We start from the raw sequence: 16,981 nt of genomic DNA, 5'->3' as shown, positions 1-16,981 counted from the left end.
CCGCAATTTATGCTAGAAGTGTGCCGTAAAATATGCTTTCGAATATTTTGGGTGTAAAAAAAAAGTTCGCGGTCGAAACTCAGCACCAGTTCATGTCAGCACGCGGGCGAAAGCGAAATACGCAAACATGTGTCAAATATATATGATTAGTCCGCTTATGCCTTAGTCCCTGTTAGTGAATAACACCAATTCGAAACGACGATCACGGATATAGTTCAAGCCAAAATGGGCTCTAAAACCAAGAACGGGGTCCGTTGCATTACGTTGCATTATATCTGTTACATTACACAAGATGGGGGTCTGTTACATTGGGATTCAAAATCACAATCCAAACTACGCCGGCGCTTTATGTGCTTGCATTCTATGGTCAGACATCACTATAAAACGAGCAAAAATGCTGCACAGTGTGGAAGCAGTTAAACTTGGAGCGAATTAGAAGGTTGCTTTGTGGCCAAACCAGTTCATAGAAGCAGCATCCTTTGCGAAAATGAATGCACACTCATGTAAAGGAGAGCAAGGAAACCATGTTTGGTTCAGACACGCCCCCTTGATCACACAAAAGAAAAAAAAATTATGTTCGCAATAAAAAAAAAAAAAAACTACGTGCACGTTATTCCTTGAACTTCGCTGGTGCCTTGGTCAACCTGAACGTACCGAACATCGTTAAGAAAAGCGCTAAAAAACGATAGACACAGAAATTGAGTGAGAGAATACATTCGAATTCTCTATCTAGCAACTCGACTACTCTAACACAACACTTAGCATAAGAGAATACACATATAAACCCTGAAGATAGACGAACAGTATATAAAGAAGTTTTCGTGCGAAGAACGTAAGGCACGTTCTGACGTAAAGGTTCTCACAACGCGTCAGTCGAAGAAACTGCACTTTCTCGTCGGGTTCATTTTTGAGCCGCTGGGACAACGGAATGCCGCTTGGAAAGCTGGCGAGTTGCGCACTGCCTTGTGGCAGTCGGCACCGAAAGCGTTCTTCGCGTCCAGCGTATGGCAGGCCATGTAGCACAGGGTCATGAAGAACACCTTGTCCGGCGACAAACCTAGCAGTGCCGGTACGCCGTCCTTGTCACTCCGAACGGCGCGCTGGAACGCGGCGTAAGCAATTTCCAGCGCCGGCACTTCGGGGAATATGCTATTGATGCCTTGGTCCTCGAGGCAGCCGTCTTTCGCCTCGAAAGCCTTCATCGACGCGTCGCTCGCGATGATAGAGCCGACTTTCCTTTCTTCCGCGTCCCAGGTGATGCCCACACTGTCCAGCGCAGCGGCTATCTGCAATGCCACGAGGAACCCGAGGCCGCCGTAGAACATAGCCTTGTTTCCGTCCCCGTAGTACAACGGCCGGTCGACTATGCCGATAGGCAATGCGACGCTGTTGGTGACGTAGTCGTACCCAAAGTTTGGTGGCGGAATGTTACTCGGCAGGTTCAACGTAGCCTCGAACTCGGCTGTCCTGTCGTGTTTCGCCAAGGCGAAGCGCGCCTTTATCCAGTAATCGCCAAAAGTTACTTCCTCGCTCGGGTAGTCATTGTAGAGAGAACTGAGGAATTCATTGCGGATCCATTGGTTTGCCGGCCAGAGGAACGTTAGCACGGAATCTATCTTCCTCGCAGCGCGCGCCTTGCTCTCTTCGTCGAGCCATCCCGAGCTGTTGATCTTTCTGGAGGCGGCGTAGATCAGGCTGCTGAGGCCAGCATTGACGAACTTGGTGTCCCGCTGAGTGTAGCCGGAAACGTAGTTGAGCGCGAAGACCAGCATCTTCATGGAGGACTCCACCTGATGGGCGCACAGTATGGGCCTGTACATGTCCGCCTCCCACGTGTCGCCGTAACGAACCGTCTGCAGCTTCCGATCCGATATGGGCGCGTAAGCCTGAACGAAGAGCCAAGACAGCTGTCCTGTTAGCATTTCGTGGGTATAGTTCGCGAAGAGGCCTCCCAGCGCCGCCAGAAAGCCCGTGTCACTCACGGCAATTCGGTCGTTCGCGACGAACTTGGGGCTGAACGCCAGGTTCAGAGACAACTGCTCCAGCCACTCCGATGAGGAGACAGGAGCGGTGAAGTTCCCTATGACTGCGAGCGGCAACACGGCCGGGATTTTCTTCTTCGAGAAAAACGCCTTGTGCAGTTGCTCAAGTATGCGAGCCTCTGCGTCAGCAACGCTTTCTATTTGGGGTTTGCTTAAAGGAGTACTGGTTTTGGTACGAAAAGCGTTGTAGAACCCAATCCAGTATCCGACGTACCCATCGCCTCTCGTCACGCTGACGTGCTGGTTCTTTAGCAACGGTATATATTCCCCTGGTCTAATGCTCAGGCGCCAATCGGTCTTCTGCAGCGTGGGCGTGTTGATCATGAGCCACAGCGGTATCTGCCACTGGAATGCGAGCGAAAGCAAGAGGCCGAGGGCATTCGAATCTTTGCCGGGTGGTTCCGGCCAGCTTAATTTCATGGCCTGCATAAGGCGCCGAAACTCTTCCATGTTGGCAGCAGCTTCGGCTGCGGAATCCATGCAGGCATCGTGCATGGCGCGGGCCTTCTCTCCAACTGGCAGCAGGCGAGTGCCTTTGGCGAGCATTTCTCGGAAGCCGATGAACCGAGCGTACAGGATGCCGTCTATTGGCGACTTGGCCTGCTCACTGTACACGCCCGACGGTGCCCAGGCGGAACAGACGTACCCGGTAAAATCGTCGCACGGGTCGATGCTATGGTTCAGTTTGCGTGTAAGCATCCAAGCATGGTACAGGCAGCCGTCCGTGTCGCAGTAGTCCTTCAGCTTTATGCCGCTGTGGCGGGTTGCGATCAAGAAGCCAATGACGCCGAGGATGCTGGCGACAGTCACAGCAATCGCGACGATAGTGAGGACACTCATCCCGATTCTGTCGTCTTTCTTCATTCCAGGAAGCCTCAAGGGCGACATGGAGAGCTGCACGCACGCGCAGATTTAGGCTGTAATGAGCGTGTTCAGTTAAACTCACGTAAAACCGCTTGTAGATACGATCTCAAAAACACATTTGCACGCTTACACACAGAGATAGAAGCTTTCCGTTTATCAAGCGTGGCGACAGGCATATCACATTGCCACAAGAGGTAATGCGCATGTAACACGTGTTGCCTTTTCGCCCTCTCAGATCAATTTTGTTGCATTTTACCTATTCTTCATCCTCTTACTCTAAGAAGGGATGATGATGATTATTGCTGGCATCCCCTTCGATCGATACGTGGCTAAGCAGGTTTCACTAAATCTATTGCAGCATAGCATTCTGTCTAATATAGGCTGCTGCTGATGATGATAATTTTGTGTAACTCTCTCTGCATTAAAACATCTATATCTATATTGCAACTTACGCCTGTAACGAGCCCGGCCTTAAGCGATATCTTCTGTGCCCCCCCCCCCCCCCCCCCCCCAATAATCGAAACGTAGCTGTTATATAGTGGTTTCGGTTTTGAAACCAAGGTCATCCGCTCCCAGGGAGCCCATGAAGAAGGCTTTGCCCCTTCTGAATTATTACCTTATTTTGCAGTTAAGGACGAGCTTTCTTAAGTTGACGGATTGGTCTTTCGCGATGAACGCCTTGCTATGCCAGTGTCCTTAGAAGCAAGTATACAACTTGCACATGAGAACTATCCTTCTATCATAGCTATGTATAATTACTGAACGTTGTTTTGTTACCATTTTACTGGCATTTCTTATTGAAGGTTTGCGTTGTTTTTATTACTATCAATAATTACTTAATGCTTTTTAGTTGCCATTTTGTTGTACTTATCAACATGCAATTTTCTGATAGGAGGTCCCCTTTCAGCCTTGTGCTATGGGACCTTTTGTATATACTAATATTTCTTGCGACAAATAAATATTTTTTTATTTTTTTATTTGATTATACAAACAATAATCGTACATCCTCTGATATCATAACAATAAATAGGCTTATAGCAAGGTTAGATAACGTTTTTTTGTATTTTTGCTATGTAAGACGAAATGTAACAATAAATATTAACGTTTCTAATTTCAAAAAAATTTCTAATTTCTAATCCAGGAATAGTTCGAACTAAGCAGCAGCTTAGAGAACGGTATTGGCTGCCTTGTTTGGACAAACAGGTTGAAAATTCAGTTCGAAGTTTTTACATTTGTCAGTATGTAGATAAGTCTGCAAAACCAGTCTGTGTTCCGCTACAGCCAGTTCCTTTTCCGGAAAAGGCAATGAAAAAGTTAGCTATGGACATTGTCGCTCCTTTACCTCAAACTTCTGACGGCAAATTTGCAATAGCAATAATCGATTATTATTCAAAATGGCTCGAAGTCTGTTTTGCACTCGAGGTCATTTCGGACGCTGTCATGCCCTTTCTGTCTGCAGTTTTCAGCGTAGAGGGTTTTCTCTCAACCCATTGTAACGGACAATGGTCCACAATTCTAACCTCAGCAGTTTGAGACCTTTCTTTCAGAGCGAGGGATTAAGCATCTGTGTTCCTCCATCTATTATCCACAAGGTAATGGACAGGTAGAGCGATTTAATAGGACGCTGAAGGAGCAGATTCGGTATGCGCAACTAGAGCGACGCTCGTTGAAAAAAGCCATCACTGCATACTTAGGTACTTACAGGATGATTTTTGTTGGCACCCCTTCGATCGATACTTGGCTAAGCAGGTTTCACTACATCTATTGTAGCATAGCATTTTGTCTAATATAGGCTGTTGATGGTGATGATGATGATGATTTTGTCTAAGTCTCTCTCTACATTAAAACCTCTATATCTATACTGTAACTGTAACGAGCCCGGCGCATGCCAGGAAAACGGCATGAATACAAAGGTCCTTTTACAGTACTGTCTAAGGTTGCGTCTTATGCACTTAGGTTGAGTGATGGTAACACTTGGAACGCTTCCAAATTGGTCCTTGTGCATGCGGAGAAAAGCATTAATCGAAATCAGAACAGCCGGTTGCCTGTCAATCCTCATTTGTTACAGCAGCAAAGCTCTCAGTCCTTTTCATATGAAATTCGTATACCTTGGTAGCTATTCCCATACCAGCAGTATGCAAAAACGCCCGTGTGCTTGCGTTGTAGTGCACGTTAAAGAACCCCAGGTGGTCGAAATTATTCCGGAGCCCTCCACTACGGCGTGCCTCATAATCAGAGCTGGTTTTGGCACGTAAAACCCCAGAAAGAAGAAGAACCATACCAGCAGTAATATCTTTAGCTAGAAAGCAAGGTGATAAGATACGTGTTCGTACTCCGACTGACGTGCCCGGTCAAAATGTACCGCTCACAGGATCGACTGCCGAGATCTTCATAGAATCTGAAGATTCTGTTCAGGCACCAGTGTTCAGGCACCAGTGTTCAGGCACCAGTGTTCAGGCACCAGTGTTCAGGCACCAGTGTTCAGGCACCAGTGTTCAGGCACCAGTGTTCAGGCACCAGTGTGGGCACCACACGTCCGGCTGTGGCGCCCAGCCAAAATGTAGCCTTTGATTCGCCTGATAGGCGTGCAACTGCACGAGATGGTTCACTGCAGGCACTTTCACAACGAACGACTGGTGTGCCCAGTCCCTATGCATTTTTCCCTTTCAATAACGGGTATGTACCTGAGCCTTCGTGCTCCCATGCTTTTAGAAAGGAGTGTTCGCTCCCAGCTGATCCTGAGGAGCGCGTTAGTGAGTCTTCAGACTCCTTTGAATCTTGTCCTTCGCACCCTGCTATGCCCGGTGGGTGTGCCACTGAGCACACAAGCTCAACTGTAACCCCTATCGAGGGTCCTGAGCCCGCTCTTCGTATGCCGCAGTTGCCTCGGCGTTCAAAAGGGCAGCGGAAGAAACCGCGCCACCTAAGTTATTTTGTTTTTTGAAGTATAAAAAATGTTTACAGCGTGTTATGACCATGAGTACGTTTTTATTTTATTCATTCCGTTTCCTTGAGCATGTGAATCTGACCATGGGTTCGTATGTGTTTTTGTGTGTGCAGTGCACTTTTTTGTATATTTTAGCAGGCGTGTGGTGATCAAAAAATATTTACAGAGTGCAGAGCAAACTTTGTCATGTCCGAAATAAGTAGTCTCTTTTTTATGGGGGGGGGGGGGGGGAGGGGGAGTCTAGCGAAGTCTGGTAGGATTGTATACTACAGAACATTGATTGTTCAATGTTCTCCAAACAACAATTGTTTTGCTTTTCTTCAAAACACGTATAATGTCAACTCATTGCCTTTATCAAGGAATGTATAACTGTTCTCTCCTTTTCCCTGCTCTGTTTCAAAAAAGAGGGGGATGATATTATATACCGGTTTCGGTTTCGAAACCAAAGCCATCCGCCCCCAAGGGGCGTTGTCGTAGCCGCTCGTGGCTAAACTGTAACCCCTATCGAGCGGTTGCATATAAGCCGGTTGTCTTTTGACTAAAACGGTCTTCGCCTCGGTACCAGCCTGTGTCTGTCTTCCGCGCCGACGTAACACCTTTCTTATCTCGACCACTAACCAGTTATCTTATCTCGACCCCCCCCAATCAACATCGAATCCCAGCGCTTCTCGAAGGTGGATGTTTCCTATACGGCCCTTGATGGATGAAAAGTTTCTTTAATGAGAAACAAAGCCCCTTCGATGTATTTTCGAATGGCACATTTTTACGACTTCTGCTTATGAGAGATCTTACTTTGGATTTAAGAACCACATTATGCCAACAGATAAGAAAGTCAATGAATTCAGCTTCACTGTCACTCGTTATTGCCTTATTCTTGGTTTAATGTGATTGACGATATTATAATCGAGCCTCTCAGTTACCTTTATTCTTCTGGAACATAGGACATGCATATGTTTGACATTGACTGTTGCACCATTGTCAGCTCTGCATTACGAGTCGATTCGTGTTTCCAGCGCAAAGCCGTACACATTGCGCAGTTAGCCTTGCACCAACTGTAAACCAGAACAAACGATAAGCCAGGTTCAGTCACTTCACTCACGATTGCGGCAATTTCTTTGAACGTCCTGGAGGTGGGCGAGCTTGGCGGGGCAGACTTGGCGCCTTTTTGAGGGACATCAGAGGAGCTCGCTGCAAAGCAAACTTGGTCGGCGGCGCTTGCGCTCGTGGTGCCCCCTGGCGCCTTCGCTGGTTCCTGGTTCAGTAAAACAAAACAAGAAAAGGTTGAAATGTTTTATAAAGCTGTCCGGGAGCTACCGCGAGTTAGATTTTCGGTGCTATCGCTAGAGAAGCACGACACGCATCTTTGACACACGATTTACGTGGGTCGTGGTCTACTCAGGGCGAAAAAATGGGAAACGTCAGACAAAAGCCAGCGTTCAGACAAAGGAAAACAGCGTTGTCGTCGCGCTGAGGCTATCTGCCGGACGAAACCTTTGCTCCATCTATCTAACTAAAAAAAGGAAACATGCGTATTCCTTGTAAACCTAATATCCAAAATATGAACATACTATGGGGGTTTAATATAAAAGCGGGTATGTTCCAATATATCATCTTTTCAATGACCCATGATATATGAAAACACACGGGTTCATCTCATGACATGTGGGGCATTTCCCACAGATACCCTGCTCGATAACAAAATTTCAGTTAAAAGTTCGCGCTTGTGTCGATCTCTTCTCTTGGCACCGTTACCTCGCCCGCGAAAGCCTTCCGCCATGGAATGCTACGAACTCACCAAAACCAGTACACCCTGCGAGGCAGAACATGCGGGTTTTTATATGGGACCATCACATGTTTACGTATGATTATTGAATATTGGGCATACGGTTGAGTTGTGTTTTTGCAGGATTCAGGCCGCGGCTACGTCATCGCCCTGTGCCCTGGCGAAGACGGTACTTCTCCTTGTCAAAACGCGGGTGCCGGGCAGAGAGCCCCGACAACGGCAAGTCCAGTTGCTGAAACGTTGGCTCCGTGCTGAGGCGTCGCTTGTTAACTCGCCCACTGTTGATCATTTCAAACCTCCACATTCTGTGTCATGCGATTATTAAAATGTGACATGTGTCATGCGATTATTAAAATGACATCAACTGGATATAGAAACAAATGGCTTTCGATTTTGATATCGGCGCACCACTGGATATGTTAATATAATCGGGACAGATGAATGACACATACGACAGCTACGACGCGGTGCTACAGCTGAGCCGAAAAATATTGCAGTCTTCAGCAAAAGCGTTCCTATCAAAAGACTAAGCACATTTTTCTGTGCCCTTGTGACTGTGTTTATGACTATCAAAAAATAAGAAAAAAACTCATCGTACATTAAAGCACAAACGTAAAGGAAATATTGAGTTGACGAAGCCTGATAGACAGGTAGATTACACATCCAGAACATGAAATCGATCTCTCCTATCGTGAGCAGAGGCTTGTTGACTTTGTATGGAATATGTCTAGTGCGGAATAAATGCAAACAAAGGATTACAATCTTTTGTGACCTGCGTCACCACTGTAATGTGCCAAGGCGTTGAAAGCGGTGGGCACGTCGGCATGCAGGTCGTCGGTCAAGTTCATCATGAATCCCTTGCTACTTTTCATGCAGATGCTTCTGTTTGCGACAACATGGACGGCCGGTGCAGTGGTTGAATCACAGTGTCTAATCGCCCCTGTGCGTCTTGACGGAGGCTGCGCAGACGAACTTTCGTACTGGATTGACACCATCTCGACACCACCCCCCTTCTACGTCATCATCTGCGTGAGGCGGCGTTGCAATACTAATCAACGAATCATTACGCGCATCCAGATTACCTGATATACCGGACCTAGAAAGTGTTACAGTTAAAGTATTTCTCGATGAATTTCATTTAGTTGTCGCGGTATTTTACCGCCCCCCGAATCGCGACAATGCATTTGTAGAAAAGCTCAATGAATTTTTGTGCTCAGAACATTTTCGTTCTTGTAATTTATTACTAACAGGTGACCAACTTTCCCCCAATAAATTGGTCTAATGATTTTCCTGAGGCTCTGGCTAGCAATTCCCAACTGTTTGTGGATCTGCTGCTCTCGCACAATCTGACAACTCGTTAAGAAACCCACCCGTATTCCAGTGGCGCAACGACCGGGGGGGGGGGGGGGGGGTTGTGACTCCCCCCCCCCCCTGAGGCCGACTTAACCCCCACCCCCCTTTTGTTTAACCACTTTTCTTTCCTTGCGTATTTGAGTACTGCAACTAAGATGTAAGACGCGCAATCGTCTGCACACTCGCAAAAAGTGCATTTTTTTGACAATTTCCCGTGAGGATATTGAAATTAGTACTGTTCAGATGGCATTGACAAACTGTCAACCCCCCCCCCCCCCCCCCCTAGCAGAGATCCTGGGTCCGCTACTGCCGTATTCATAATGATAGACGATCTATTTTGGATCTTTTTATCGTTAGTAACAACTTGCTTTGCCGAAATTCTTCTGTGCAGGTGTTTGAAGGTATATCAGATCATAAGATAGTAAGTTTAACAATGGAAGTGTGTTTCAATTCAAAACTCGAGAAAAAGGAAGCAATAATTCCGATGTTTGCGAGCGCTAACGATATTGAAATATTATATGGTCTAGATAGTTCATTTTCCACTTTCACAACTCTGTGCGACACCGGCAATACCTCCGCTGAACAGTTATGGTGTTTTTTTTTTTTTTTTTTAGACTTGGTGTTGCGATGGATAAATTACTTTGTTCCGAAAAAACGGAGGATAGTGCGGAACTTGAAGCCATGGAGGACAAAAGATATCGCGCGTATTGGACGTAAACTTAATTAAGCTCGTCAAAATCAGAAGCAGCAACCTTCGCGGACCATTGCAGACAAGATTTAAGCGTTGCGCGTTTTCCTAAAAAGACGTATAAAACAAGCAAAAGACCACTTTCAAAATGTGCGCATGAAAAACTTTTTGATGTCATCACCAGACAAATTTTGGAGTTATCTAACACCACAGAAAAAATCAGTGCCTCGTCTTTGCATAAACGATTCACTCATAGATGACAACTTCGAAGTTCGAAATTTCGCTCAGTTGCCCAGCTCGAGCAACTCAAGACGCGGCGGTATCACGCGAGGCTAAAACTTCTCTACCTATTATACAATGACATTCTATAAATTGACCAAAACACGCTCATCGAACGTCTAACCTTTCGCACTACATGTTCTTACCACCCCCGAAAAATCGCTGAATACTGATGCAAAACAAAACTCTAAAAGTAATTCTTTCCTCGCACTATCTCCGAATGGAATGTACTGCCTCCAGATGTGGTCACGAGTCCAACAATTGATGTGTTTTTGAGTGCACATAGAGGTTTTGAAATGTAAACTTTCCACTAATACTGCTTCACATGGTATTCAGTAAATCTATTACTACACAGCCTCGTGTTCTTGAACATGTTCTTGCGTTACTCCATTTTATCATTCCTATATGTAATACTCGTGTTGTTCATACCTGCATTTTTATTTTACCTACATGGGTTATTAAATATTAAACCGCATTTGGCGTGTTTTTTGTGAGGGTTTGTGTTGTATAGAACGTATACTCAATTGCGTCATTAGTGTTTTTCAAAGATTGTATTTTAAAACTTGTGCTGCTCTTTCTTATATTTAACGTGTATATTCCTCAAAGTGTACGTCACAGCAAACTCTTGTGTTCTTATGCATGTATTGGATTTTGACGTATGTTCTGTTACACAATCTTTTTTTTTTTTGTTACACTACTTTGTAATGTATTTAATACCCACTCCTGCCTAAGGCCTGAACTACAGACCGGCAGTACTTAAGTAAATAAAAAATATCAACCGTATAGTCTGCCAACTGAAAACAAAGCCCCATCTTTGAGTGCTTCGGCTCACCTGCGTTAAAACGTGTGGTATGGAGGATGCTAAATTTTGTCAAAGATTTTAGTCGTTAACTTTGTATCGCATTTCCTTGGGGACGTATGGTTCGCAGTAAAACGCCGCGCACCGAAGATCACTCAGAACAACCGATTAATTAGTGGGATTCACTCATGATCGATGAAACCTCCTCAACCGCCTTGGCTACAGGTTGGTTAGGGCCGTGGGAAACAGACCCGCTTACCTGTTTCTCGATCTCCCCTGAAGTTGCACCAGAGGAGCTTGCTCTGCAAACGTCTGGAGCCGGACTGGTTTGCTCCTGGTTGGCTGAATGATTCGTCGACGACTGCCCCTGTTGGTCCGAAGCGTTCTTGACAGTTGAACCCGCAGACATGGCGCAGAAAGCACCGGGACTGCTGCCTACGACTTGTGACTGTTGCTCAGGGCCCGACAGCACGGCCAGAGCGGTCGCTAACGTGGTGGCCGGAGTGTAGAAGGTCGCCAAATATGATTGCGTGGTCGACAACTCGTCCACCTTGTCCGCTGTCGTGGCCGACTGCGCCTGGTCAGGGTTAACGTCACTGCCACCGGCTTCGGCGGGGGGATTGACTCGTCGGTCCCGTAGCCCGTCTTGGCCTGCCTGGCCTTTGTGCTTGGTCGTCTGTCTGTCGTGTTCCGAACCCGGCTTCTTGCGTGCATTGTCGGCGCCTTTCGGTACCTTCGCCTTGTTGTCCGCCGAGGTGTCGATCGCGGGTCCGCTGTTTGATACTTGGACTTCTTCGGCGTCTTGCTTGAGAGCCGAATGCGACGGGAATGAAGCGCAGTGTCTGCCGCGGCGCTGGGTACCTGCTCGTGCGGCCGATTGTCGCTGCCCTGCGTCCCTCGTCCTCGGCTCGGCAAAGCTGTCGTGCGTTCGATTTGCGCTGTGCGTGTGGAAGGATCCGGCCCTATTTCGCTCTCGTAGCCAATTGCGTGAGAGGCAGCAGGGGTCTGAGCGTCCGTGTCCTCCCGATGCGGGCGCCTAGGACGGCGACGGTCGGTGGCTTCCTCGGCCTTGATGACCTGCCCGTCGCTCGTCGGCGGCTTCTTGGACATGTTAACTACGCCAAACAAAGAGGCGAAAAAGAAAAGCGGAATGGTACAATAAGATCTTACGAAACGTATAATTCGCAGTGTATGAAAAAAAGACATTTCCTACAGCGGACGCCCTAACCGACTCGTTCAAGATGGACAGTACGTTGACTGTTGCTTCTTCGCTAGAACGAAACACAACGGAAGTCGGCATTTTCAAATTGTTGTTTCGCGCCATCTCTTGCCGTCTGCTACGTATGTTCTAGCCTGCCACCCATGACGCAAGACTTTTCGCAGATGGATGCCCTGAACCGGAAGGTGGTGTTGTTCAGAACATTGTCAAATTCCGCCATGATGTCGAACTCGGCATCTTGTCAGCTTTCGTTGGCCCGTAATGCTGCTACGTCCACTCTGACTAGCACAAAATGCCAGCATCAGAGAGTTCGGCAATGTGGCAGAATTTAACAATGTACGGGATAGCGCCCATGGTTGTCTACTAAAATTACCAAAGGGAACTTTGGCGCTGTGATCATTCAGCTGCTATCAGAAGTGCACGGTGGTAGTACGCCACAAGAAATGTCTCGCGTGTGGCCGACCCACAAGTAATCAATTCTGGAGACTGTTGTACGGTTTGTTCAGGACTTTTGTTTCTCATGTGTCTCACTACATACCTGCTGCGGAGGACGACGCGCTTTTCGCCCGTTTAACCGCCCTTTATGCTTCCGTCCAAACGAGATGATAGCGGCCGATACAGAGTCCGTAATGGCGAAGGGTCTCTTTTTGGTGTCGTAGGTTGGCCAGTGTGTCTGCGGCGGGCACGCAAGCTAAGATTTGCCGCTCCGCGGTGCGCCTTTGGCGCTCTCACTGTTTTTGCGAGGGTCACTACTGCCAACACCAGGGTCGTCAACGACGTTCCAGACACGAGCATGAACTTCAGTATAACATGCCAACAGATATTAACAATAAAACCAATTCGCAGTAACAAGGCGTTACTGTTCATTGTTCTGGGGCTCAAGGGGCATCCAACCCTCGTGAAGAAGCTCTCGTGCAGAATGTCCAATGATGGACAACGGGATTTCTCTAATCTTCGGGCTTGTGGATTCAGACGTTCCTATGGCGTTATTTATTACGGTTTATCTTTCTAAATTTGCAAGAAATCAAATTGTCCATAACGCATGAATGCAGGAAGTTTCTGTGCACATGCATAAACACTGCGAACTGGTGCACTTACAAGGTAACATTTCTCTCGAAGAAATTAAAAAAAAATTACAAAGTTGCGCAAAGCCGTTTGAAGCCAGCAATTCGAAGTTTAGGCTATTTCACATACGCTACTTATTCCCCAAGGTGACATAGCCGCCATGTTTGCAGATCGTTGAAAAATATAAAGCGTAATAAATAACTTCGCAAGGAAGCTTGAAGCCACAAGACAAGTCTATGTACTAACCATCATTTCCACGCTATATAGCGGAACGATCGTGGTGTCAGAGTTGCCTCTATGCTCCCGAGTGTTCCCGACATCCCTTTCGAACACTGATCGAGCGCAAAACGCTGCTTCGTTTCGTTTATGTGAAGAGAGCCCCACGCGTATACGCACACAACGCGACATGGCCGATTCGAATTAGCTTCGCGTTTCGCGCCTCCCAGCGCTCAGAAAAGTGCGGGACGTTTTAAACACCTCCTCCGAGGCTTGTGTTCACTGAAGATGCACTGTAATATAGTACAGAAATGGTAATGCAGATACGTGGCAACAGACGCATGGTTACCTGTTTCTCGTAAGGACCAGCGATGCAGTGATGCCGAGTTCCGGGGACTCCAGAACGGTTAGGCTTCGCGGCAAGGGTTAGACGTTATCTCTGCGGGAGCAAACCTATAAGAGCACGACGCGTGCACCGCGCGCAGCGTGAACGTCTTCTTCTGCGCCTTGAGCGCGCTGCCACGTGCTGGCGATGATGATGGACCGAGTACGCTGGTAAAGGATCGTATAAGCAAAAAAAAAAAAAAAAAAAAAAAATTCAGGCAGAAGTCACCTCTTTATGAACTGCGATGTTAATGTGAGTAGCATTGGAGCAATGTAGCGACGCGCTGTATCGCTAAATCATTCTATTCTGTGTAGCCGACTTGTTCAGTTTTCAGTTTCCGCTATCTTCTTGACTTTTCTGTAGATACACGCTACTCGCGCAATGCGCGCTCTGGTTGTTCTTGTTGTTCTATAGTCCCAAATAATTTTGGCGCATGCTCTTGTTAGGTGATTGGCCATGAATCAGGATGTTAAGAGAAACGGACAAGAAAGGGGGATATATATATATATATATATATATATATATATATATATATATATATATATATATATATAAGTAATTGCCAATTATAGATAAAATGTAGTGCGCGGGAGGAAATAAAGATACTAAAAATGAATAAGGTTACCACCAAACGCATAATTTAAAAATTATGAATCAATTGAACAGACTGATCGATTGGGTTCAGTAAACAAATTTTGAACTGCCAAGCAAACATTTCTGTCACTGAAACCGAGAATAGAGGCTCCTCCAAAAGACAGGATCGCAGGTACGGAAAAACTTATACCAACACTGCGTACCAGAGTTTGTAATAGCCTCTCTATTACTATAGTGAAATGTCTACAGGACAAAATTAAATGAGCTATTTGTAGCGTCCATGCATAGCACTTCTTAGAATGTAGGAAGGCAACCCTGGTAGAGAGCAGGGGGAGCTTCCAAGATGGCTGCGATGTAGTTGATATAAAGCTGTGTGCGTTCCCGAAACAATCGGCTGTAATCCGTCGTATTACTCCAACTACGACACGTTACACTATTGTCCCTAGTTCGCCACATAATGAGCATAGCGGTGAAGGAACCAGTCCAAACCTGTGTCGATAGACCTTTAACGGCGGTATGCGACAGCGTAGCCTCCTGATGAACACTTGCATTTTTCGTGTCTAGCAAAATTCTCTGCTCCAGGGATGTAAAAGATGTTGGTAATTCCTGGAGTTAGTCAGTGCAAAGTCTGACATTGCTTGCACGATGACACACCTACGAAAATGAGCAGCTGTGACATAACCCGACAAAGGATAATACGAAAGAATATGGCCGCCTATAGGAGCTTTGGCTAAGGAATCTGCCAATTTAATTTCGAAGTAATCCTTTTTGGTCAGATACCCAAAGTAAACGGACGCTTCCCAAGTATCTAGGTGCCAATGAATGAAACGCTCTCAAGACGTCAGAGTCACCAGAAGCAGTTAGTAATGAACACAAAGTTAGAGAATCAGTTATCATCACAGCTGATGTAATTGGTGCATTTAATTTGTGTAGGGTTCAGGTCCTATTACGTTCCCATTACTTCTTTCTCCATGGCCCGCTGCTTCGAATGCCTACTTTTCCCCTTCCCTGTAGTCGACTTCCTAAGTTTTCTGTCGCAGATTTCTTCGCTTCCTGCCTGTTGTTCTGCCTGTCCATCCGGGCACCTACCTAGTCCCAGTGGACTATACCCAATCTGGAAGTTTGGCCAAGAGTGTTCACATACCTAGTGTAACATGTCTCGTTGCACATACCCAATGGGCCAAGTGTTGTCTATACCCAAATTGTCTACTGGGGCACGTATCTAGTGGCACATAACCTGTGCACCAAGTTGGCGTGAAAGATGTTGGAGACGACCAGCATACCAAAAAGTGCATGAAATTCACAAATAAGGCTAATCACAATAAAATGACGTTTACGACTGTTTGATTTGCGTAATCCGATAATATACAGGGCCATCGAACTATGCTGCTTTTGAAGGAATGCCGAACATGAGAGCAAGCATAGAAGAAAACAGAGCACAGGAAAGTGTAGCAGCAGTGAGAGACACAAAATGAAATGCGTGTTTGTGACGCTATTCTGGACATTTTGCAATGGAAGCATTTTGAGCCAACCAGAGAAGCCGTAGCAGCGCTCTCAACCCATCACAGCTGACAAGATGGCGAATTTGACACTATGGCAGCATTTAACAATGTCCATGCAGAATAGCACCCTTGGTAGGCACGATCTATGCATTTAAATCATCATCACAAGCATAAACACTATTTAAGGCGCTTATTTCACACGCCTGATCGTTTTTCGTACCGTTCGCCATTGTGGGCGCGTGCCATGTTTTAGTATCATCATCATCGTCGTCGTAAACATCCTCTTCGTCGCCATCTATACAAGGGAGGGATGCGGCCACCAAAATTTCAGATAGTTCCAGCTTAACCAACAACGCAAGCCGTACCCCGGCGTGAAGCTGTAAAAAGACACTAAAGCGAAACATAAATCAGGTTAGACTGGTAATGTATTATTTCAAAACTATTTCCGTTACTTTGGCTTTAGTAGGATGATTATATCGGAAAAGAAAATTAAGGTAAAAGCTCTATTTTCTGAACTTCGCGCCAAACTTCGGCATGCGAACCGTTCGTCCGGGACCGTCCCCGAAACTCGTCCCCTTTCTTCTTATAAAACGTGGTCCTATGGTGGTGACGGCATTCGTTGCTCACATTATCTTGAATACATTTTCTGGGTATCTTGTACAAGCTTGGCTTATATAAAGTCCTTCTGTGTCGCGCAAACGTTGCTGAGAGATTTGTAATGAAATCTTTCATGGCTTGTTTACCGGCTTGCCTGAATCTCTATACTCGCGATGAATGCGACAACGTGTGAAGTGACACACACAAAGAGCACATCACACTCAAACAACGTACACAGCCAACAACATGAAGCCAACAGACAATGAAGCCAAGGAGAGCACATGGGAAATGACTCTGGCAGCCTTGGTGCCTTTAGGCAGCATATTAGGTTTATTGGTTAGATGAGTTAGGCCTGCGGTTTCATGAACTTTCCACGTCTATCGCAATGGTTCCGAGTGGCGCTGACTAACACTCCCAGAGCTAGGCTAAACATACGTCTGTAATAATACGGAAGAGTATATAGGCCGAGGAACAGCTGGCGGCATTGGTTAGTTGGTAGAGTGCCTCGCTCGTGGTGCGGAGGTCGTGGGCTCGCTTGGCAGTGGTGCTAGTTAGTTTCTTTTTTAAATTATATTTCTGTTTCAGTAATCATCATCATCAGCCTGTATTTATCTCCACTGCAGGAAGAAGGCCTCTCCCTGCGATCTC

The 16,981-nt window shown here is 46.4% G+C and overlaps 1 protein-coding gene across 1 annotated transcript; it reads right to left on the bottom strand.

Moving 5' to 3' along the window:
* Positions 1 to 869: 869 nt before the first annotated feature.
* On the bottom strand, positions 870 to 11,164 carry LOC125947655 (endothelin-converting enzyme 1-like). The gene is made up of 4 exons (XM_049672846.1): positions 11,015 to 11,164; positions 7,649 to 7,663; positions 6,953 to 7,105; positions 870 to 2,936 (listed from the first exon to the last, which is right to left on the bottom strand). The coding sequence occupies exons 1-4, from the start codon at positions 11,162 to 11,164 to the stop codon at positions 870 to 872; spliced, it is 2,385 nt and encodes a 794-aa protein (XP_049528803.1).
* Positions 11,165 to 16,981: the final 5,817 nt, after the last annotated feature.

The sequence above is a fragment of the Dermacentor silvarum genome, chromosome 8, assembly GCF_013339745.2.
Source record: "Dermacentor silvarum isolate Dsil-2018 chromosome 8, BIME_Dsil_1.4, whole genome shotgun sequence".
NCBI classification, from domain to species: Eukaryota; Metazoa; Arthropoda; class Arachnida; order Ixodida; family Ixodidae; genus Dermacentor; species Dermacentor silvarum.
This window is presented reverse-complemented; position numbering and strand designations above follow the sequence as displayed.

What these genes read in the sequence shown, in the direction of transcription:
- LOC125947655 (XM_049672846.1), bottom strand. Translation starts at nt 11,164, where the DNA reads ATGTCTGCGGGTTCAACTGTCAAGAACGCTTCGGACCAACAGGGGCAG. An exon ending in TCAAAGAAATTGCCGCAATC is followed by an intron (nt 2,937 to 6,952) that starts GTGAGTGAAGTG and finishes GCGTGCGTGCAG; the next exon opens with CTCTCCATGTCGCCCTTGAG.